General features: G+C 47.8%; 1 protein-coding gene across 1 annotated transcript; it reads right to left on the reverse strand.

The window, feature by feature from the left end:
* Positions 1 to 1,731: 1,731 nt before the first annotated feature.
* On the reverse strand, positions 1,732 to 23,614 carry ALOX5AP (arachidonate 5-lipoxygenase activating protein). Its single transcript, XM_061133273.1, has 5 exons — positions 23,460 to 23,614; positions 16,881 to 16,980; positions 10,301 to 10,371; positions 7,293 to 7,374; positions 1,732 to 2,189 (listed from the first exon to the last, which is right to left on the reverse strand). Exons 1-5 carry the CDS (start codon positions 23,527 to 23,529, stop codon positions 2,027 to 2,029), a joined length of 486 nt encoding a protein of 161 aa, XP_060989256.1. The 5' UTR covers positions 23,530 to 23,614; the 3' UTR covers positions 1,732 to 2,026.
* Between the last annotated feature and the right edge of the window lie 1,207 nt (positions 23,615 to 24,821).

Genomic DNA, 24,821 nt, shown 5'->3' on the forward strand with positions numbered 1-24,821 from the left:
CAGATGGTGATTGCAGCCAATAAATTAAAAGACGCTTATTCCTTGAAAGGAAAATTATGACCAACCTAGATAGCATATTAAAAAGCAGAGACACTACTTTGCCAACAAAGGTCCATCTAGTCAAGGCTATGGTTTTTCCAGTGGTCATGTATAGATGTGAGAGTGGACTATGAAGAAAGCTGAGCACTGAAAAATTGATGCTTTTGAACTATGGTGTTGGAGAAGACTCTTGAGAGTCCCTTGGACTGCAAGGAGATCCAACCAGTCCATCCTAAAGGAGATCAGTCCTGGGTGTTCATTGGAAGGACTGATGTTGAAGCTGAAACTCCAATACTTTGGCCACCTCATGTGAAGAGTTGACTCATTGGAAAAGACCCTGATGCTGGGAGGGAATGGGGGCAGGAGGAGAAGGGGATGACAGAGGATGAGATGGCTGGATGGCATCACCAACTCGATGGACATGAGTTTGAGTAAACTCCGGAAATTGGTGATGGACAGGGAGGCCTGGGGTGCTGAGATTCATGGGGTTGCAAAGAGTCAGACACTACTGAGCAACTGAACTGGACTGAACTGAATATTCCATTGTACACATGTACCACATCGTCTTTAACCATTCACTGTCAATGGACATCTATGGTGTTTCCATGTCTTGGCTATTGTAAATAGTGCTGCAATGAAATGTATGTGATTTTAAGCCATAAAGTGTGTGGGATTTCATTATGCCACAACAGAAAATGAATGCAATAAGATCCCAATAATAAATATAACAATAATAGATCATAGTACTCAGCACTTACTACGTGCTAAACATAATCGATTGTTTTATCTCATTACTCCTCACAGCACCCCCTAAGTCCGGCACTGTAATTGCCCCAATTTAGCACATGCAAAAGCTGAGGCTCAGGACTGAGGATGTGGGAGCAGGGGTCCAGCCCAGGGCTGGAACTCTGAAGAGTCTGGTCACTATGCCACACTGCCTCCTATTCAGAGAGGGGCCCCTCATGGAAGGACTGATGCTGAAGCTAAAGCTGAAGCTCCACGTCTGTAGCCACCCGATGCAAAGAGCAGACTCATTGGAAAAGACCCTGATGCTGGGAAAGATTGAGGGAAGGAGGAGAAGGGGACGACAGAGGAAGAGATGGTTGGATGGTCAATGGACATGGGTTTGAGTAAACCGCAGGAGATAGTGAAGGGCAGTGAAGCCTGGTGTGCTGCAGTCCATGGGGCCACAAGTACTGAGCACAGCACGGTATTCAAGAGCTGATGATTTAGTGGGGACCAGTGGTACAGACTAAGAAACAGCTTGACATCGTGGTATAAATTTGCTGCAGTTGAGACGTGCATAGGGTGCTATGGAGGGTCGGGGGCAACATTAGACCAATCTGGAGTTAGGGAAAGCATCTTGGAAAAGGCAGTCTTCAGTTGTGTCCTGTTACTTTGTTTAGTGGTATTTATTTGCTCCTTAAAGTTCTCCAAATAATATGCAAAAATATAAATAACAGAGTAAAAAATATATCCCAAATATCTTCACCCAGAGATACTCCCAGTTGACCATTGGTGACCTTCCAGGAGTGTATGTATGTGTGTGTGTGTGTGTGCATGTGTGTGTGTGTGTGTGTGTGTGTGTGTGTGTGTGTGTGTAGATAGCATATTTTTTATTATCATCATTAAGGTTGAGGAAAACAGCCTAGTTATTCAACTGTAGCAATATACTCACCCAAAACTCAACCACCAGCCTCAAACATATGTCTGCATTTTATTTTAGGAAAACATAAACTGGGTCACAAAACTTCTCCAGAAAGCAGGATAAGTCACGAAACACACAGAAGGGATCTGCATTTGCAAATGTGGGGCCACAGCTGATGCGGGGCTGATGTGAACATTTCCTCTTCCAGGAAAAGTGAGGTTCACTCAAGCTGCAAAGCCCAGCAGGTCATTAGATTTACAGCCTCTTTTAAAGGGTTGAGTTATGATGGCTTCTAGGTATCAATTAGCTGAGCACACCCACCCGGAATTCAGCAGAGAGTCAAGGGATGAGAAGGAGAGGGGAGATGGTGGTGCTGATGGTCTTGATGTAGTTTTCAAAGTCACTTCCGAAAAGGGCGATGAGGAAATAGTTGAGTATCCCAGCGAGGGACATGACGAATAGGAACAGGATAATGCGTTTCCCAAATATGTAACCAGGCGTGCTGGAAAGGAAGCAGAGAGAAAACTGGAGAAGAGCACAAATGACACCAATTTAACAAAAAATATTATCACTTTGAAATACATGGGGTTTAAAGGATACTTCCTCTGACTCAAGAATGCTCCATTTACTTCATATGAAGGATGGATGTGTCTTAGCTAGTGTTAGTCATTGAATCTAGTTCAGAACCAAGCAAAAAAAGCCTTAAACCCATCACCATCAGGGCTCTGCTCTCTGGCTTCTCTGCACCATGGGAATGCCAGCTCCCAGATGGCATGAAAGTGGTGGCTTCCGCTGGTAGCCGGGGTTCTCACCAGAGATTAGAAACCCATGGATTCACGAAGACCCTCTCAGGAGCGCCTGTAAGAGCCATGCTGGCAGCTGTGTGTAATGCAGGATTTTCAGGGCCTCTGTGTGAGAAAGGATGGTGTACATGAACCAAGAAGCCTGGTGGATTCTAAGAGATGCTCTTGCATCCGAGGTCTCAATCTAGCCTCCTGAGGCTGGAGCTCAAGTTCCCACTAATGAGAGCTGGCCTCCAGGGCTGGAAGGCAGGCCTTTACATATGAAGCAAATCAAGGAAGGGAGACTTTTTAGTACTGGATGATTTTGTCTCCTTCTCTCACAGGCTCTAAATCCCATACTGCTTGCACAGAGCATCCACTGGGGTCAGGAGGCGTCTCTCCAGCGACACATGACCACACAGCTGTGCTTGGCAGCTGCCCTGGTTCCCCTCCTCTAGAACATCCTTCTGTGATGGCTCTGGATCGTCCATTCCTGCAGCACTGGTATGTTTTGAAAGTTCAGCCAAGTGGTCACCAAGTGAAAAGTGAAAGTGTTACTCACTCAGTCGTGTTGTACTCTTTGCAACCCGATGGACTGTAGCTCACCAGGCAAGAATACTGGAGTGGGTGCCATGCCCTCCTCCAGAGGATTCTTCCCGAACCAGGGATCGAACCTGGGTCTCCTGCATTTGCAGGCAGATTTTTTTTACTGTCTAAGCCACCAGGGAAGCCCCTTGGGTTGCCAAGGTTGTTAGTTGCTAAGGCTATTAGTAAAGACCCCAGCAAGGGGACTCCTTGGCACTCAGGAGGGCTCCCCAAGAACAGCCAACTCATCTAAACAGGTACCTTAAGGCTGCCAGGCCCTTGCTTGTTATAATCTAGAGAGTACAATGTGGTGTCCATAGGTTCAGTGTTAGAAATTTTATCTTATTGAAAGGGACCCCAAAGGTTCATGATGCAACTCCTAGTTTTCCAGTGTCAAGAGTTTGAAAATAGTTTCGCAGCTGAGTATCAACCTCCTCACTCCTCACAGTGATCCACGGACCAACAGCACAGGAGCTTGTTGGAAATGCAGACACCCAGGTCCACTGGATCAGAACCCACACAGTGGACAAGCTCCCCATGGGACTCGCAGGCACAGCAGGATCTGAGAGGCATCCCCCAATTGACAGCTCCCTGCTCCTTGGCCAGTGTGATCCTCTCTCCTTAGTTTCCTGCTCACAGTCCTGCTCACGAAGTGACCTATTCTAGCTCTTTGTTAGGAAAAAAAAGTATGGTCCCCGAAGAGAGCGTTCTGAGCTGAACTGCGCATGCGCCCCGCCCCCACATTCATATGGTGTAGTCCTAAACCCCGGTACCTTAAAATGACTGCATTTAGAAAGAGGGTCTTTAAAGAGGTGATAATGGTAAAATCAGAACACCAGGTAGACCCTAACTCACTATAACCGGAGTCCTTATAAAAAGAGAAGGTCAGGGACTCCCTGGTGGTCTAGTGGTTAAGACTTCGTGCTTTCCAGTGAAGAAAACTATAAGCAAGGTGAAAAGACAGCCTTCAGAATGGGAGAAAATAATAGCAAATGAAGCAACTGACAAAGAATTAATCTCAAAAATATACAAGCAAATCCTGCAGCTCAATACCAGAAAAATAAGTGACCCAATCAAAAAATGGGCCAAAGAACTAAACAGACATTTCTCCAAAAAAGACATACAGATGGTTAGCAAACACGTGAAAAGATGCTCAACATCACTGATTATCAGAGAAAAGCAAGTCAAAACCACAATGAGGTACCATCTGATGCCGATCATAATGGCTGCTATCAAAAAGTCTACAAACAATAAATGCTGGAGAGGGTGTGGAGAAAAGGGAACCCTCTTACACTGTTGGTGGGAATGCAAACTAGTACAGCCACTATGGAGAACAGTGTGGAGATTCCTTAAAAAACTGGAAATAGAACTGCCATATGACCCAGCAATCCCACTGCTGGGCATATACACTGAGGAAACCAGAATTGAAAGAGACATATGTACCCCAAAGTTCATCACAGCACTGTTTACAATAGCCAGGACATGGAAGCAACCTAGATGCCCATCAGCAGACAAATGGATAAGAAAGCTGTGGTACATATACACAATGGAATATTATTCAGCTATTAAAAAGAATGCATTTGAATCGGTTCTAATGAGGTGGATGAAACTGGGGCCCATTATACAGAGTGAAGTAAGTCAGAAAGAGAAACACCAATACAGTATATTAGCGCATATATATGGAATTTAGAAAGATGGTAACGATGACCCTATATGTGAGACAGCAAAAGAGACACAGATGTAAAGAACAGACTTTTAGACTCTGTGGGAGAAGGCGAGGGTGGGATGATTTGAGAGAATAGCATTGAAACATGTATATTATCAAGTGTGAAACAGATCGCCAGTCCAGGTTCGATGCATGAGACAGGGTGCTCAGGGCTGGTGCACTGGGAAGACCCTGAGGGATGGGATGGGGAGAAAGGTGGGAGGGAGGGCCAGGATGGGGAACACATGTATACCCATGGCTGATTCATGTCAATGTATAGCAAAAACCACCACAATATTGTAAAGTAATTCGCCTACAATTAAAATAAATTAAAAAAAAAAAAAAGACTTTGTGCTTTCAATGCAGGGGATGCAGGTTTGATCCCTGGTCAGGCGAGCTGGGATCTCACGCAGCCAAAAAAAGTTTTTTAAAATTTTTTTAAAGAGAAAGTTAGCGGGGTTTCCCTGGTAGCTCAGTGGTAAAGAATCCATCTGCCAGTGCAGGGGACATAGGTTCGATCCCTGATCTGGGAAGATGCCACACGTTGTGGCATAATTAACCCCATGTGTCACAACTATTGAAACCTGTGCTCTAGAGCCCAGGAGCCACAAGAACTGAGCCCAAGCACTGTACCTACTGAAGCCCACGCACCCCGGAGCTGAACTGAGCTCCACAATAAGAGAAGGCATTGCAATGAGAAGCCCACGCACCACAGCTAGAGAGCAACCCCTGCTCCCTACAACTAGAGAAAAACCTGTGAAACAACAAAGACTCAGCACAGCCAAAAATAAATAATGCATTTTAAAAAACATTTTACAGAGAAGGTTACGACATAGACACACACAGTGGGAAGACCCTTGAGGACACAGGGAGAAGACGGCCAAGTACAAGCCAAGAAGAGAGGCCTCAGGAAAGAACAACCCTGCCATTGTCTTGATTTTGGACTGCCAGTCTCCAGAACGATAAGAAAATACATTCCTGTTATTTAAACCCCCTGGTCTGCATGGAGCACTTTGTTCCGGCAGCCTCAAAGACAAATACAGAGAATTACCTGCTAGTGTTGGTAAAGAAGTGGAAAGAAAGTAAAGGAGTCTATTTTTTTTCAGCCAGAGAATAGAGGCTTCAAAGAAATTAAATTGTTAAAAGTCAAATATTGTAGTGAGTCAGATTTATCACATGAATGAGGCCACCATATGCTCATTACAGAAAGGAGGGAAAGTGATTTGTGGAGCTATTTCAGAACCTGTTCAAGATAAATCTGTGGTGAAGGATGAAAGGAGTGCCTCCCAATGAAATAGTGGTGTTCTTGGTCTGGGCAGGATGTTTCTAAGGACTGGAGGTGTAGCGCCCCTCAAGGAGGTGGTTCTCTGGGGCTTTAATGCTTCCCAGACAACTTCTCCAGGGAAGTCACTGCCTTTGTCGCCACTGAAGAGGGTTCTCTGATCACTTCTCAGCTTTCTGGCTAAGATCACGTGAAGGAGGAGCCTCTCTGAACTGGGCGGCCTTATCTACCAGAAAGTGAAAGTGTCCGACTCTTCTCAACCCTTTGGAATGTAGCCCACACGGCTCCTCTGTCCGTGGGATTTTCTAGGCAAGAATACTGGAGTGGGTAGCCTTTCCCTTCTCCAGGGGATCTTCCCAACCCAGGGATCAAACCCAGGTCTCCCACATTGCAGGCAGATTCTTTACCAGCTGAGCCACAAGGGAAGCCCAAGAATCCGGGAGTGGGTAGCCTATCCCTTCTCCAGCAGATCTTTCCAATCCAGAATCAAACGGGGGGTAACGGGCGCTATTGTGAGACATGGAGAGGAACAAGAAGCAGAATGGGGGGGTGAGCGCGGGGGCAGCACGTGGGCAGCAGCCCCCACAGCATCTTCCCCACCCTTGGAACCCATCGGCGACTCTGATCGCTCCATAACTGGCGGCAAACTGTAACTTGAACCTTTCTTCTCTAAGTATCATCATTTACTTTACTAAAACCCGGCTTTCCCAACCCAGGTCTAAGGAAAGGACACTTGTTGCCTACACTGTCTCTGACTGCCACCGGTGATTGTGTTTGACTTTCTCAACATTCCTTCCGCGGGTCCCCGATGTCTGTTACTCAAGAGAACTTATCACAAGGCGCATGCTATAGTTCTCCTTCCCCCAGGTAGACAACGGCATGCTTCACTCCCGGCAGGCTTTGGGAAGCCAGAGAGGGGGACGTAATTCGAGGCCCAGATGCGGCAGGGTGGGAGTAGAGGCTGTGATTTTGCAAGGCATGCTTTTAAACATCCTTTTGGGAGCCCAGCACCACTTGGAGGAATGTTTTGTTTTGTTTTTTTTAATGGGAAAACTAGTCAAGGGCCCTGGCTGTATTTCCAGAACCAGCAAAGTTCAAGGAGGAAAAAGGATGAGGGATTGAGTCGCCCTCCCCCATCCGACACCTCGTGGTCTTGCCTGGTTCGGTGGAATATTGTTGAATGACCGACCACTCTTCCTGCTGGAAAAGTGCCACTCCGTCCATGGTTCTTACACCGTCCCAGCGGCCTACCTCTGAGTTCTCTCCCCCAGGTAGCCAACGAAGTACTTCTGCCTCACGAACAGGTACATCAGTCCAGCAAAGGCAGCAGGAACTGAGAGGAGAAAGGACAATGCCCGTGTTAGTGTCCTAGACGCCAAAACTAAGTACTAAGTGAACCCAGTACTAACACAGCCATTAGGTAATCCGTGTTGGTCGCAAGATCAAGCAGAGGCCTCAGCTTCTGCCAGTCGGGGCTGACGTGAGTTCAGCAAAGAGCCGGGGACAGGAAGCCTCCTGAGCTCCTTAAGAATGGTCATGCTACCTTGCATTGGCATCACAGTGTTGTTTCATACAAAGTCTTTTCATACCCATTATCTTTTCACATGACTGGTACCATCTTTTTCTGTTTTATGTATTTATTGTATTTTTGGCTCTGCTATGTCTTCCTTGCTGTACCTGGACTTCCTCTCGTTGTGGCAAGTGGGAGCTACTCTCTGGTTGCAGTGAGTGGGCTTCTCATTGTGGTGACTTCTCATGTTTCAAGAGCACGGGTTCAGTAATTGAGGCACACAGTCTTACTTGTCCTGCAGCGTGCTGGATCTTCCTGGAACAGGGATCAAACCTGTGCCCCCTGCACTGACAGGCGGATCCTTAGCCACTGAACCACCAGGGAAGTCTTGGTATGGTCTTTTCTATTTCCAGATGTGGAAACATGGATTCCAGCAGTCACGGGACTTGTGTAAGATTGTCAGCTGGTAGGTGCACATACATGTGTCTGTTTGAGTGTGTGTGTATCTAGGAGGAAAGCTAGACTTGCTCCCGGAGCCCTACTCTGAAACTGGTCCTTACAAAGTACACCCTTCACCTGTGGATCTCCAGGAATCATGATGCTCAACCTTTTCTGAACAATTGCTATGGTTTAGGAAAGATCTCCAGGGAAAGAAATGCCCTTTGCATTCCAACCCTGTGAGGAAAACACACAAAAAAAAACAACCCCATGGAGTCCTGAATGCTTGGAGCCAAGAGTTAGAAACCCAGCCCCATCAGGACTGTTATGATCAGGAGCTAATGCTTAACTCATTCTATTAATACATTTGACAAAGGGCTGATTACACTTTTTCTACCTATCAGGAATTACTATGAGGGTGAGACAGAAATATGGGTATAAAAATTCTTCGAAACCCGCCCCCCCCCCCCCACCCCCCGCCCCAGCGTTATTCAAATACCAAATAAAGTGCATTAACAGGGCACTTGTTATGTGTCAGGTAGTGCTCCAGGCCCTCTGGGTACTCGGGTCTCCAATCCTCTCTTCTCTGATGGTTTCAAAGTTGTAACAATTCACAGCTGTCTTGGACAAGGTTTTTCCTGGTTGGTCCCTTTCAGATGGCTTTGAACTAACTTACTGACCCACCTTTCTGTTACCGGGAACTGAACTGAACATGAGCTGATAGAAATCAGGGGGCACAGTGACTGAACTCACTGTCCGTATTTGGGGATCGGTGCCTGCCTCCAGTGTGGACCTGAGCTGTTTGGAACACCAGGAGAGATGTCGTGTGTTCAAAACCAGGCTCTAAAATTCTCGGGTTTGAGCAGGTTCCCCTGAGGTTTGGGCTCCTGCTCTGTAATATGATGGGTTTAGGCTGGTGTTCCTTTCACCTGAAAAATTACCCAGTCTACCATATTTACAGGAAATGACTATTACACCGAGCAGGAGTGACTGACAGTTTTGGCAGAAAATGCTTACTTCCAGGCCCTGAAACCCTTTTCAACTCCCTTCATCCAACCAGAATAACTCCAGATTCATCTCTATCAAGTATCATCTAAGAAGACATAAAAGGAATCATAACTCCTACTCTAAGTGTAGTTTGACTTCATTTTTCAGGTGATGCCAGACATGTTTCTTATTTAACTGAGGATAGAAAGTGGGAGATTAGGACATGTTTCCTGACAGCCTTATGGATCACCTCGTGCTCCTGAAGTGGTTTCTGCTCCCAGCCTTCACCTCTCTCCTCTCTCATTGCAGCTGATTCTCTTCCTTCATGGTGTGTCTCAGTCTTGGCAATGAATTAATCCATTCATTTATTTTCTGTGGTCCATCTTGCCAACTGCTGTGTGCTTCACCACCATCTCTGTCTTATTTACTGCTGTGTATTCAGGGAACAGGGCTTGGCACATAGTGGGTGTTCAGTGTATATTTTTATGGAAATGAATAAAGTAAGAGGACACATGTGAAAAACCCAGGATTTATCCTGAAACCCCTGGGAGTCCGTTCTGGCTCCGTGACCCACCAGCTGAGCAACCTTGAATAAGTTACTTATCTCCCTGAATCAAAAGATCCTCAAAAGTAACAACAGGGGGCAACAATGTCCACTTTACCTACTTTATTGCGTGAGTGACCACAATAAGGATGAAATCATCTATCACAGGACACTAGCAGCCTTTTCTCTCGCATGGCTGGGCCACAGCGTGGAAGCTGACCAGGTCATACCAAACCTTCACAGACACAAGGCCAGTCTCCAAAGTTGGCCAAAAAATACCACTCGGTTTCCTTTTAATTTTAAATCAGTTTTGGGAATCTAACTTGCTGAAGTCAAGACTGTGGGCTGCTGAGGACCAGGGAGGCTGGAGACCTCGACCCGTGCCGGAAGGAGGAGCACCATGCGGAAGGCAATGAGCAAGCAGTCAGCCAGGTGACGGTCACCCAGAACAGACACCTCACGCTCTCATTCAGAATGCCCTTGTGTCTGAGCTCATGCTGCTTAAGGCTTCTGAGTCACATTTAGCCTGAAACCACCCTTGTCAGCGCAGCCGCTCTCAACCAGCCACCAGGGAGCCAGCATTAGCGATGCATTACCGCCGGGCCCACACTGGCACCCCGCCTGCTGGCAAACGACCTCTGGAGGGTCTCACCTCTCTGCGGCTTTGTGAATTGGAGCTGGAGAGCAGACAAAGTCTTTTCAACAAAAAAGCCTACACTCACACCTGCTGGTAACACGCGTTTTAGAGAGAGAACACACAAGGAGAAAAGCCCGGGTTACCTTGGCTGCAGAGAAGCCCGGCGCTCCAGAGCATGACAAGGAAGGTGGGGTAGGCATCCACACAGTTCTGGCTGCAGAATAAATAAACAAGGGGAAAAAAATTAGAGGCCGCAGTTTAGTCTGAAAATTACCTGAAACCCTAAATAATAATCCCTGTCTTGCAAGGCGGGCTTCCCAGGTGGCCCTAGTAGTAAAGAACCCGCCTACCAATGCGAGAGACATAAGAGATGTGGGTTCGATCTCTGGGTCAGAAAGATCCCCTGGAGGAGGGCATGGCAACCCACTCTGATATTCTTGCCTGGAGCCTGGTGGACATGGACAGAGGTGCCTGGCGGGCTGTAATCCATAGGGTTACATAGAGTTGGACACGACTGAGGCGACTTAACACACACGCACGCACATCTCACAAGGCATGGACTCCATTCATAATTCCTCTGACCTCCAGAAACAGACAGCAGGGTAAAGCAGATACAAGCTTGGAATCCATCTACTGCCTTCCCCGGTGAAGCCATTTCTTGATGGATTCTCCTTGGCAGGGGTCCTGCTCCTGGTTATGCCAAAGCACTTCTTAGAATTGAAAAGTGAGTAACGCAGACAAGGAGGGCTGGGTGGCAGTCAGGGTGGGGTCAAGAGAGGGACCTAAGTAGACCTTCAGGTCAGACATACAAGTCAGCTCAGACACGTGGGCCAAGCTGAGGAAGGACAGGCGAGCCCCCACGTTACAGGAGCCAGGGTGGCCCAGGCAAAGGCGGCACTTGGGGAGTTATCCTGCTGATGGCTTTGTCAGGACGCAGTCCTGGCCCCCGTGCTGGGGTCTGACACCCTTGGTCTCCTTTAAGCTCATGGCAATCCTGCCAATACATGTGGTGACTGCACGAGTTTCCTGTGGCTTCTGGGACAAGTAGCCACAAACTCAGAGGGTTAGGACAAATGTATTATATGCAGGTCAGAAGCCTGAAGTCAGTCTCAATGGACCAAAATGAAGATGTCAGCATTGCTACATCCCTTCTGGAGATGCACAGCTTCTGTCTCTTTGCCTTTCCCAGCTTCTAGAGGCCACCTGTGTTCCTTAGCTCGAAGCCCCATCCAACCTGAAAGCCAGCCATGGCTGATGACGTCTTTGCAACCCCAACTCTTCTGCCTTCTTCTCGCACATCTGATGGACCTTTGCAATGACATTGGGTCCCATCAGATAATCCCAAATAGTCTCTTAATTTAAACTCAACTGCTTAGCAACCTTAATTGCCCCTTGCCATGTAACATAACCTATTTACGTATTCCTGGGATCAGGATGTGAACATCTTTGGGGGTCATTCTTCTGCCTACCACAATTTTCTCATGTTTCAGATGAGAAACTGAATCAAGGAGAAGCTAAAGATAACTTACCCAGGGTCACCCAGATATAGAGTAGCAAAGCCAGAACTTAATACAACTCTAAAACCAGGACTATTACCTCTTCAACTCTACAGGCACACCTTGGAGATAGCGTGGGTTGAGCTCCAGACCACCACAATGAAGCAAACACCACAATAACACAACTCACAAGAATGTTCTGGTTTCCCAGTGCACATAAAAGCTATGTTTATGCTACACTGCAGCCCAATAAGTGTGCCATAGCATGATGTCTAAAACACAAGGTACATTCCCTAATGAAAAATATTTTATTGCTAAAAAATGCTATCCATCATCTGATGATGCGGGGTCGCCACAAATTTTCAGCTGGTGAAAAACACAGTATCTGTGAAGTGTTATAAAACGAAGTCTGCCTGCACTCAATTAAATAGTGAGTGTCCTCTTGAAAAGCTTCAGTTGAGATCAGGACAATCTATCCAGACATCCATGGAAACACAATATAACAAGACACAGAAGGATGAACTGGGAAAGGTGATACAACACAGCGGGAGGGACACATGATGAGGATTGGTCCCCAACCTGACATTAACCAGCTGTTTGTCATTGGCAAAGCAATTTCTCTGGACTTGGTTTCCTTACTGGTAAAACCAAGAGACGAATAATGAATAACTCGGAGATCCACTTAAGCTCTAAGAGTCGATGGTCTAATGTACCAGTTCTCAAGGTATGGTCTCTGGATCAGCTGTATCAGAATCACCAGGGACCTTCTTAAAAATGTAAATGTTAATGTCTTCCTTGGACCTACAGAATTAAAAATTCTGGGGGCTGCCCAGTTAAGATTTTAAAGAGCCCTCCAGGTGATTCTGGTGCATGCTCAAGTTTGAGAACCACTGGTCTAAGGGAATTCAAACTACAGAGGTAAACTCAAAATGCAATTTTCTTCAGACTTCCCTGGCAGTTCAGTGGTTAAAACTCTACGCTTCCAATACAAAGGTTGCAGATTCAAACCCTGGTCAGTCAACTAAGATCCCACATGCTGCGCAATGTAGCCAAAAAGGTATTAAAAAAAAATGCAATCTTCAAAATACATTTGGCCTTTTATCCAAATTCCTTTCTTAGAGTCTTCCTCTGGCAGCTTCTTGATGTGCTTCTCATGATTTTTCTCCTAAATATCAACCTTCAAATTGATAGGGTGTCATGATTCAGTTGGTACCACGGAGAGCCCTGGAATAACCAGCCTTCGGTCTGTACCTTATAGAGCCCCCAGGGAGGCTGGGCTGTGTCCCTGGCCACAGGGGCCGTCATGTCTTTCTGATGGTCAGAAATCCTTTACTGGAGAAGTTGACAAGTGGAAAAGATAAGAAACCAATGTATCCTGTCCTGGGATATGGGTATGGGGGAACCAACAAAGCCTGCTGACTCACTTGGTGTTCTGGACACCCAGAACTTCCACTGACCTATGGACACAGTAATAATTCCAAAGGACAGGAGCCCCTTAAAGATCTACCATTTGGGGTGAAGCACTTACTGAATAAGAGCCTCTTGATTAGTGTGAAAGAAGAGAGTGAAAGAGTTGGCTTAAAGTTCAACATTCAAAAAACAAAAATCATGGCATCTGGTTGCATCACTTCATGGCAAGTAGATGGGGAAAAAGTGGAAATAGTGGCAGATTGTATTTTCTTGGGCACAAAAATCACTGTGGGTGGTGACTGCAGCTGTGAAATTAAAAGACTTGCTCCTTGGAAGAAAAGCTATGACAAACCTAGACAGTGTATTAAAAAGCAGAGACATCACTTTGCCAACAAAGGTCTGTCTAGTCAAACCTATGGCTTTTCCAGTAGTCATGTGAGTTGGATGTGAGTTGGACCATAAAGAAGGCTGAGCACTGAAGAATTGATGTTTATGAATTGCAGTGCTAGAGAAAACGCTTGAAAGTCCCTTGGACAGCAAGGAAATCAAACCAGTCAATTCTAAAGGAAATCAACACTGAATATTCATTGGAAGGACTGATGTTGAAGCTGAAGCTCCAATACTTTGGCCACGTGATGCAAAGAGCCAATTCACTGGAAAAGACCCCGAGGCTGGGAAAGAGTGAGGGCAAGAGGAGAAACGGGCAACAGAGGATGAAATGGCTGGATGGCATCGCAGACTTAATGGACATGAGTTTGAACAAACTCCAGGAGGTAGTGAAAGAAAAGTCTGATATGCTGCAGTCTACAGGGTCACAAAGAATTGGACACAACTTACAACTTAGAATGCATGCATGTAACTGAATCACTTTGCTGTATGCTTGAAACTAACACAACATTGTAAATCAACTCTGTTTCAATAAGACTTTAAATTAATTAATTAATGAAGCAAATATCATTAATAACAGTAATAGGATCAATACCAATCAATAGAACCAATGTAGATGGATCACGTTCAAATCATTGGACAAGTCCATGCCACTTAGAAGTGAGCCTAGGATGAGAGGTGCAGGGGAGGAGAAACCTCAGGGTGTCATTTACCAAAATGCATTTTTGTGAGACACCAAACCTTTGATATGCTTTTTTTTTTTTAAGGAGGGTTTTCTGTAGTTCAATAAGACCTCCCCTTCTTGGAGAACCAAGCATCATAGTGTCTCTTAGCACTTTAAAGGGTCTCAAAAATCTTGCTGTGGGGAATCTGTTTCCCTGTCACACCTGTTAGTAGCCCACAAACTTGTAACCTAGGGGACCCATTTTGGAAAATTACACACCTCCAGAGACCCATCTTCTCTCCATAGTCTGTGCTCACCTGCACCCTTGGGGAAGAACCTTAGGTCCCTTAACTGAGACTTTTCTCCAAAAATCAAACTTTGACTGCTCTGCCTGCACTCATCAGCTGGGAACGGAGCTTCAACCTATGTGTGTTCAACACAAGATAAGACAGTCAAGGTCCTTTTCTCTCTCAAAATCAGACTCAGCTCTGCCCTCAAAGGAGATAGGAGGTAGAGCAGCTGATTAACTGAAGTCCAGTCTGAACTAATGGCATAACCTGGCTGGGATGTCTTGTTTATTGACAGCCCCCAAATCTTGAATGGTCTGTATCAGTCCACAGCCATCAGTCCACCAGCATCATTTATTCTTTATGCTATCTTCCCTTTCTATGGTCTCTAAACATTTACGATCCCACACTCCATCAACCAAGACTTTTGATGGTATAAGCTTATGACAGGTACATTTATGTACAAATTATATACACATACTCTTCTCAATATGTATATTAAAACTGAGTGAAGCTTCATTTCCTATAGATAGCAACAGTAAATATATGTTCTCTTCTTCTTGCATCCCCATGGCTCATTTCACACCCCTCGAGTGCTTTTGGAGGCCCCCGGGGAAGTTCTCACTGGGGATGACTTTCTTCCCGGTGGTTTCCTGGCCGAGGCGCTCAGATTGGAGGCCCTGGGCATGGCCAGTGGACAGTAACAACCACTGCGTTATCTGCAGAGCCTTCCACAACCCACCTCAGGCACACACAAGGTGCTGCAATCTGGCCAGGGAGGAAGTGGTTTTTGTAACAGAACCACGACAGTGACTGGATGACCTTTAATCTTACAGAAAATTCTCCTCTACCCCCACCATAGATCCGACCTCTCCACAACTCACTGTCCTCCCCTCAGTCTCCTCCCCCCTCTCTTGAAGGGTAAGTAGGAAAGTCAAGACCCCCAGGCAGCACTGATCACCCACCACTCTCCTCTAGCATCTTCTGACCTCAGGGACCGCATGCCATTGCAGAACTTCCAAACTGTCTTTCAAACGACAGCACAGCCAGCCGCATAAGGGCACTTCCACAATCCGGAGGCTGGCTGTGGGGACCAGGTCAGTGCGGTGGCTTCGCCATCTTCTTCTTTTTTTTAATTTCATTTTTATTTATTTGGTTGCTCCAGATCTTAGTTGCAGCATGTGGAATCTAGCTCCCTGACCAGGGACTGGATCCGGGCATTGAGAGTGCCGAGTCTTAACCACCAGGGCAGTCCCATGGCAGCTTCTGAGAAGGAGAGCTGGTTCTCTCCTGGAAGAAAACGCAGAAACCAGGCAGCCTGGCCTGCTGTGGCCCTTCCTCATTGCTGGCAAGATGGAAGCTTAGCTTCCCACTGGGTACAGAGAAATTCCCCTGCCCCCACTTCTCCAATACTGACCAGCTGTGTTCATGAGAGCACAGTGCTGCTGGTGAGAATGCAGTGATCTGGGTGGGAAGAAGCTTCCCATTCCAGTGGGTCTGCAGAACAGGATTCCTGGTTTTTGGATTCCATTTTCAGGGAGGTTCTGGCATCATCCCAGATGGAGCACCCCGTCTTTGCTCCTCTCCATCGCCCCCTGCACACAGCACAGAAGGGCTGGGGGTGCCCCACACACAGTTCCCCCCTCCTATAAGTGTGAACATCTTACATGGCTTAAAACTACGTCTTTCGACTTCTCCCTACCCTTCTAGAACTTTCCTTGTGTGGCCCTAAGCCCCATTTTAGAAGGCTCTCTGGGGAACATCAAAGTCACCTCCAAGCCGAGACTGAAGGCCAGCTCCCTGGCAGCTTGGGGCTACAGCCGCCCTTCCTAACAAGCCTCCAGTCACAGGCATGGAGAAGCAGGCCACAGACTAATAGCTGAACCCTTTGTCTAAATGCATTTGGCAGAGAGGAAAATGAGTGTTTGGATAACACCGTTCAGATTTGCATCCCAAATAGCATCCCTCCTCCTTCCCTGAGTTGTTCAGGTGTTTTCTAGCAAGCTTTCCCTGCTAAAAGAAGTAAAGAAGGAGAGATAGAAAAGCAAGTGCATAGTACCCTCAATCTCTCTATCCTGGTCGCTCCAGGAGACCAGGCTTAGGTGCCCGCGGGGCAGCAGGCAGCCGCCTGCCAGTCCTGCTGGTTGCTTCTGATGCCAGCCGGTGAGTAATGGCTGGTTTGCATGGCGGCACCTGGGACTAACCCCCAGGAAATTGGTCAACTCCATGACCGAATGACTGGCTGAGAGCTTTCCTGACCGAGCAGGAGCTGTGAGGTCTACTCCCACACCCCCAACACCTTTGCTTCCTCTCTTCAAACACCAGCACCTTGCTAAGATGATGAAAAGTGTCCCCAAAGTCTCCCGGGTCAAGTTCAAGCTTCTCTGGAACCCACCCATCCCCCCGCCACACCCCAGCCTCCAGAAGGTTGTCCCAGGCCCACTCTGGGTCAAGGAGCAGTGTCGGAGTTTGGACTCACTTGGCAGTGTAGACCCGCTCGAAGGCCAGCGTCCCAGTCCTCTGGAAGCTCCGCCCGTTGTGGGTCTTGCTTTCGTGCTCCACCTTGTGGGCAAAGAACCCTGCCAGAAGGAAAGGTTTGGATTTATAATGAGCACGTATCCCAAGCCTGGCATCTTAATATTTTTCCTGGAATGTTAAATGTTTCCTTCTCTCGACCTCTAAACAGCCCTAACTGTCCTCCATCAAATGTCACTGAGCACAAAGGTATTCAGCAGCTACTCTCGACTAATTGCTACATTTGGTGTTGGTGAGGCAGTAGTGAGCAAGACACACCCCCACTTTCAAGGATGCCACCACCAGAAGCAATAGACACTCGAGTAAAGAAAGACTCATGCTGAGACTGAGTGGGAACATGGAGCCATCGAGGGTCAAAGAGGGGCAACAATTCAGTGTTTGGGTCACAGAAGGATTCCTAGAGGGAGTGACGAGTATGATAAAACCTGAAGAACAAGCAGATGGAGGGGGCCGGGGACAGCTGAGGAGACCACTTCACTCTATCAGAATGAAATATGCAGAGGTCCAGCAGCAAGACCCTCTGGGGTTAGCACATCCAGTTTACTGGGAGATGGGAGGTGGGGGGAGCAGTAATGGGGAGGATTAACCTGGCAGAATTACAAATGAGGCTGAAGAGAGGCAGGCGGTGAATCGCTCTCTCAATGCCATTTCTCTGTTATTACTCGCCACGTTCCAGACACTCAGCTTGTATCAGAGAACAACACACATACACACAGCCTTGGCCTCAGGAGCTTATGTTCCAGCGAGGATACGAGGAGAGGAGACAGACCACACACAGCAAACAATATGTAAGAATTAAAATCACACGGTGTGCTGAGCTGGGGACAAACGCGAAGGCAGAGCAGGGCAGGGGCCTCCAGGGGTGCTGGTCAGCGTGGCCAGAGGGAGCCTCAAGGAAAAGTGGTGAGTGAGCCAAGGCCGAGCAGATGGTGGCAGGGACGTAGCTCTCAAACCAGCAGCATGACCATGACCTTGAGGAGAGCCACGTTAAGAACTTCTGCATTTATTGCCATCTTGAGGAAATGTGGAGAGACTGACAGGTGCAAGCTGATGAATGGCATCGCCAGAAAGCCACTCTGTCTTAGCGTGGTGAGGGCTTAGAGGGGTGAGACCCAGGACAGGGGGAAAGACAGCAGGGAGCTGGTTAGGGTGATGGCTGTGGGATGAAGAGATGCTGGGGAGACAGAGTCTGTCTTGTCTACAGGCTGGATGGTGGGGAGGGGGGAACACGGTCTCTCCTTCCCTCTCTCTCTTTCCTCCTTTCTCTTTCTCACTCTCCCACCCCTCCTATTTTATTCCTTTCCTCCTATTTCAAGAGTGAAAAAAGAAAAGAAGGGTGACAGTCAGGGATCCCACTCACAGGATTTCTTTTTATCAACTTCACATTAGCCTCCTCGAAAAGAGCTGAAAAGGATGCCTGCCTCATCCATTGTGTCCATGGATAAAAGCCTTTATGATTTGCTTTTTGGTGAAAGCACATTCTTCCCCTAGGACTGTGCCCACACCGGGCAGAGCCTCAGGGCTGGCTTCATGATGGCACTCTGGTGGACGCTGGACACGTGCTCTACGAAGCGGGCGGTACATCTCCATGCTGTCGACAAGGGCACTGTGGCTCAGAGAGGTTGAATAACCTTCTCAGTCCCTCCACTGGGGAGCAGGGAGGGGTGATGGGATTTGAGTCCAGCTGGGCATGCAAGAGTATGTTCATCCTCTTATTATCACATAGAAGCTCACTGCAGGGACTCCATCAGCAATTTGAGGTCTTACTCAGACCCCAACTGTCTGCTCTGGACGTCTCTTCTCCCCACAGAACACAGTGGAAATTCTGATCACTGTCTTTCCAGAACCCAAGGTGATGCCCGTGCCTCTGAACACATAAGGAGGGACAGTATTAAGAAAGTCCGAGGTTACTTCTGCAACCAGCTGCATGGTGAGGCCCTTCTTCTCTCAGCCTGCCTCTCTTCTTCCTCTCCTTGCCCAAGAACAGCGCCTTCCTCTTTTTTAAATCTTAGCCCTCTACCTGCGACCTTGACCCTGCTTTGGCCAGCCTCTTTGGGTTTTTGTTCATTGATGTTTGCCCTACTTTGTAAATCTTCGGTCTCTGTTTTTATCCTAATCTTTACCCTTGAAACATGCTCAAATCTCTCCTAACCTCAAAACAGAACAAAAACAAGCCTGCCTCTGTCCTGAACCCCCACTAGGGTCTACCTCTCTTTCCTTCCAAGCTAAACTTGAAAGAGTTGGGCCACGTTTGTCCACTCCTCCAAACACTGACACTCCATACTCCATATCCTTGACCATGTTACAGAAACTGTGCATGCAGAGAGCATTCACACACTGCTCTTGGCTGGCTGCTAACATCAGGCCAAACCAGAGGGACAGAGAGAGACCAGAGGAGAAGGCTGCAAACGGTCACCAAGAACCTACCACATGCTGGCCTCTGCCAGCGACTTGGGTATTATCTCAGGCAACACCTTCAGCCACCACACGTGGAAGGTTATTAGTAACTCCACCTCTCTCTTGAGGAAACTGTGGGTCAGAGAAGGTGAATAACTTTCTCAGGATCACATAAAAAGATTCTGAGATTTTCTTTTAGTATGAGTCAGCCCTGTGATACACAAGAATAGCTCACACCTCCATCATTTTAACAGAACTGGTGTCTGGATTTCGGGAACAGATTTCTTGCATGAAAAACACCCACCTGCATCTTAGAAAGAAGATGGCAAGTTGGTGGTGGGTGGGGTGGGAAGGAGTAATCCGAAGACCAGGGACTCGAAACGAAGTCGGCTGAGAAATGATATGCTGAACCAGGGATGTTTCAGGTGACTTTGGAAACACAGATGCTGCAGGCACAGTCTAAGCTTTTCCAAAGAACAGACACACCAGTGGATAGAAATTAGAGGGCAGCAGTTTCAGTTCAATGTAACAGAGAACTTCCCTAGCTGTGAGTGTTTGAATGAATGAATCCAAGACAACACACGTCATGTAAACTTCCACGTTTTGAAGTAGCTTTGAATCCCAGTTTCACCACTACTGACTCTGGAATCTCCAACTAACTCTCTAAGCTCTCTAAGCTCCACTTAGTTATTCTGTGAAATAAGAGTAATAATGGTAGAATATTTCATAGGGGGCAAGGATTAAATGAGATCATGTTATGACCAGCGCAAAGCACCATACAAGACACAAAGCAAATTCTCAGTACACTTGACAATGGGAAGAGTGAGCCCAGTGCGTTGTGAGCGCTCCGTCCTGGGAGTGTTCGGTAGGGGCTGTTGAGGATGCGGTCTAGACTTCTGCTGTCGCCATTCACAAGGTCTCCATGCACAAGGACCTGGGTCCCTCCCCTCAGCTCACTCTCCCCGCCTCCAACCTAATTAGTTTGGCTTCCCGTGGGAATCATTTTCTCCAAAGCCACGTTTCCCAGGTTTGCTCCATGTCAAAGCTGCTGGCACCTGGCCGAGAAGTGGGAGGCCCTCTGGATGCTACACAGAGGAAGTGCATCCGTCTACACGACCTGGGAAACCAGGCTTTGGCAGTTCTGGTCCAGGTCACTCAAACTTTAAATGTGGTCTGTGTTCCCAAACATGCATTATGCTGGATCAAGCTGGGAGGGGGCCTCAGGTTCAATGATCTTGATGACTCCAGAGCGTTTGGGAGGCAGGGGAGGAAATTCACTGGGCCGGTGGGCTCTGCCTCTCCTCTGGGGAATTGGGAGCCAGAGCGTGCCCCCCTCACCCCCAAACTGCCACAGACACAGGGCCCGAAACTCCTTGTCTTGGGACAAACACGAAGTACACAGTGCCTGGCAACAGCATGTAAATCATTCCTAAAGCTAACAGGAAGGGTTTCGAATGTAACTGGGGTGGGGGCAGAGTTTTTGCGTATTTTCTGCATTCAGTACGGTAGGTAGACCTTTGGCTGCAACCCCAAGATTAATTAGAATTGCAAAGGGAGGTTCTGGACCTCAGTTGGACCTTTTGTTTGCCTAAAAGCTCAAGGTTAAAACAGGTAGAGGTGTTATCTCCCGAGTCACTTGAATTTCTCTCATTCCCCTGCACCAGCACATTGAACAGAGTTAAAAGGTGGTCTCAGCATGACCAGCAAGCCTTGCTCTGTGCCTCAGAGACGAGCAGGGCTGATCCTAAGCCTTTGAAGGGAGCCAAGGACTCCTTCTGTGGCTTCAAAACTGCCCCAACCATTGCAAAATCACTCTGTCCACACGGTGCCCTTGCTGCTCACAGGGCCGGGGAAGGGGAGGAACAGAGGCCGTGACGTGGGTGCCGTGCTGTCCACACCGCCACAAATACAGCCCAATCGACAATGTGTCCAGGATGAAAAGTCTCCAGCCCAAAGCAGGAGCTGGTCCACTCCCGTCTCCCTCCTCCCCAGGAAGTATCATCAGCTCATGGGACTGTATCAGCAAGGCCACTGCGTCCCATTGTCACCTATCCAAGATGGCTGGCTGAAAGATTGCGGTTAGAGCTCAGACATGTGGCCATCGATCCTCTCTCCTCCCCACGACCTAATCTCATCTGCCAAAAATGATTAGAAATCTCATCGTCCGCCTCAAGTCTGCTCAGGGTTCCCTGTGCTTCTACAGAAAAGCCCAGGACTCACCGGACACTCCAGGGCCAGGTCCCGGGGCATCTCGGGGGAGGGGAAGAGACTCTGTTCTCACGGGGGGTGGGGGGAACCACACAGCATCCCCCCACTCAGCTCTGGACCCGGGGCCAGCAGCTCAGGGTGGACGCGAACCTCTGCATGGGCAGCTGAGGGGACCCCGGCTCCTGTCCCCTGTCACCAATCTTGACAGGTGTCAGGGAGGGCCAGAGGGGGCACCCGAACAACCAGCACCCATGCAATTGCCTCCACGGGGACTCAAGGCTTCACAGCAGGCTTCCTGCTTCCTGCCCGCCCATCATCTCCTGCTACCCTCCCATTTCCTGGGGGCAGAAACCTGGTTTCCCTGTTTGCTACTACATCCCCATGGATGCAGGACCCTTCCTGGACCAGGCAGAGTCCCTGTGGGAGTATGCAGGTTGAATGAATGGTCCTTTGGAGATTCACAGAGGCTGAGAGAGCCCCAGCATGGCACCTGCATGAAACAGCAGTGGCCTGGGGCCACGGCAGCCTCACCCGGAGCCATTTGTCCCCTCTCAGAGCTGCGGCCCTGTTGTGTGACACTTAACTATGAAAATGTTCGGGTCAGAAAGCTGCCAAGTGTTGTTCCACGGAGGAACCAGACGTGGAGTATGCAAAGTTGGTCTCTCTGGTGCCGGGAGGCCATGGGGAGCCTTACTCTGTGCCCAGAAGGCTCATCACCAACCTAAGGCCACACTCAAGTTGGGGGAAAATATCGGGATATCTCAAATTGAGTGAATACCCACATTTCCAAAGTGTAACAGTATTTGAACATTCAGAAATTACCGTTAAGTTACAGAGTAAGTCTTCCCCTTTTTCTCTCTGTCTTCATAAACTGCAAAGCCCAAAGACACTGGCCATGCTGATAAAAAGAGTCTGAGACAGTCCTGACTTAGGAATTTAAAGAGAAATTCACCCTGTCCTGCCTTTCTCAGCTCTAGGTCTTTTGCCTGGGTTAAGTGACAGCAGAGTTAATGGAAATCCCCTGGAAAAAGGATAGGCTACCCACTCCAGTATTCTTAGGCTTCGCTGGTGGCTCAGATGGTAAAGAATCCGCCTGTAATGCAGGAGAACTGGGTTTGATCCCTGGGTCAGGAAGACCCCCTGGAGGAGGACATGGCAACCCACTCCAGTGTTCTTGCCTGGAGAATCCCCATGGACAGAGCAGCCTGGTGGGCTACAGTCCATGGGGTCGCAAAGAGTCAGACACGACTGAGCGACTAAGCACAGCACAGGGTTAATGGAAATGCAACCCGCAAACAAGGAAATCCTTCTGACCCTCTCTCCCTTTATGTAAGTACATGATGTCTACCAAAGAATGCTTCAAAAATTACACATTGCTAGAGAAAAAGGAAGTATTGCAAAGAACATATTTCATCAAAAGAAATAAAAAAGCAATACAGAGGTAAAATAATGAAAAAGTCCCCCCTCACACTGGCCAAATTTATTTATTTTTTTAGCCTACAGGTAATAGGTAACTCCTACTGCACTGAAGTCAGCCTGCTGCACTGGGTATAACCCAGTGTCTGGGTGAACATATATCTGATTGTCACTTTCAGGCTTCCTGCCCTCCAACTGGCCACAGTAATTAATAGTTAAAGTGCTGATTGCAACACTTCAGTGATGGTTTCTATACAACCAACTTGCTGCTCCAGCTCTACAGACATGATTAATCATCCCCATTAAAGCCAAAGAAAGACGGGGAGAAGGAAAACTCCCAATCCACACAGAAATGTATGCATCCCTATACAGTCAAATAAAGACAGAAATACAGATAAGAAAAGAGTGTACACAGATATACACACACAAACACACAAGTGTGTAAGCCTGACTCTCAAACACCGAGACATCAAGCCGACCCCGAGGGAGGGGCTTCCCTTACCATTTTGGACCACGCTGATGAGGGTGACAATGGCCAGCAGGACGATATTGCCCACGGCTTCTTGGTCCATGGCTGTTTCGGGTTCCTAGCAGGACCGCTCAGCTCCCTGGCACCCCACACCCGCACTGTACAGGAAGGGGAAGTGGGAGCTGGACTCTGCCTTTCATCATTAGCATTTCCGAAGGTCCCAGCACAATTACAGGCCTTCTTCTTCCTTTTTTTTTTTTTTTTTAAACTAGCCACCAAAGAGCCCTGGGCTCAGCCTCTCCTGCCAGAAGAAGCAGGGCTCAGGAGTAGAGAAGGAAGGGAATAAAAAATGAAACTTGTTTTTTATTCACGGAGCACCTAAAAGGTCTGTGTCCAGGAGTACCGTGTTTCTTTCTTTCTTTGAATTCCTAGGAAAATAAATAAATACTTGACACATGGCAGGGTTCAGAGTAGCAGCCGCATAAGCCCTGGATGAATGAATGAACGAGTGAAGGAATGATGATGTTTCTACAGGAAACAGGCAACAAGAGAATGAAAACTAAACCAAGGGGACCTCCCTGGTGGCTCAGTGATAAAAAGTCTGCCTGCCAATACAGGAGACATGGGTTCGATCCCTGGTCTGGGAAGATCCCACATGCCACGGAGCAACAGAGCCCGTGCACCACAGCTACTGAGCTTGTGGTCTAGGGACCACTAGCCACAACTACTGAGCCCACACTCCCTAGATCTGTGTTCCACAAGAGAATCCACGGCAATGAGATGTCTGCACACCACAACTAGAGAGTAGCCCCTGCTCGCTGCAACTAGAGAAAAGCCCGAGCAGCAATGAAGACCCAGCACAGCTAAAAATAAAATAAGTAAACAAATAAAATTATTTTTAAAAAAATAAAAATAAGGAGCAGAAAGAGGGTCACAGGTGACTCCCAAGGAAAACCTCCACACAGGAAGGATTGCTCAACACCTCAGCTGGCTTCTCTGAGGTCATTACTGAGATGCTTTCCTGGAATCTTCCTCACATAATGATGAGTAGAGAAAAGGCAAAAGAGGGAACCTGCTGAGTGAAGTAGGCAGTGCCTGGTATTTTACAGGAGGTTTCTCCCTGTAAACAGCAACCACTCAGAAGTGATACAGAACATGTAAGATTCTGTGATCTTCATCCCAGATTCAACATCTATTTGGCAGCACTGAAGAGAAGTGTTTATCAAAACCTCACTTTGACAGAGAATGCTAACCACTCTACTTGGTGGTGGTAGGGTTTTCATCCTGGTGAGGGAGAGGCCAGTGCAGGGAACAGATCACACAGGCCTTGTATTTGAGTGGCTGCAGCTGGCTGGAGGAAAGATGTCCTTGGAGGTGGTGTCTGGAGCTTGGATG

The sequence above is a fragment of the Dama dama genome, chromosome 30, assembly GCF_033118175.1.
Source record: "Dama dama isolate Ldn47 chromosome 30, ASM3311817v1, whole genome shotgun sequence".
Lineage (NCBI taxonomy): Eukaryota > Metazoa > Chordata > Mammalia > Artiodactyla > Cervidae > Dama > Dama dama.

Bases quoted from the DNA above. Each gene is read 5' to 3' on its own strand.
- ALOX5AP (XM_061133273.1), bottom strand. From the start codon at position 23,529: ATGGACCAAGAAGCCGTGGGCAATATCGTCCTGCTGGCCATTGTCACC. The intron at 7,375-10,300 runs GTAACCCGGGCT...TTCTCCTCTCAG, and splicing joins CGGGCTTCTCTGCAGCCAAG to TTCCTGCTGCCTTTGCTGGA. The intron at 2,190-7,292 runs GTAGGCCGCTGG...CTTCCTTTCCAG, and splicing joins CTGGGGGAGAGAACTCAGAG to CACGCCTGGTTACATATTTG.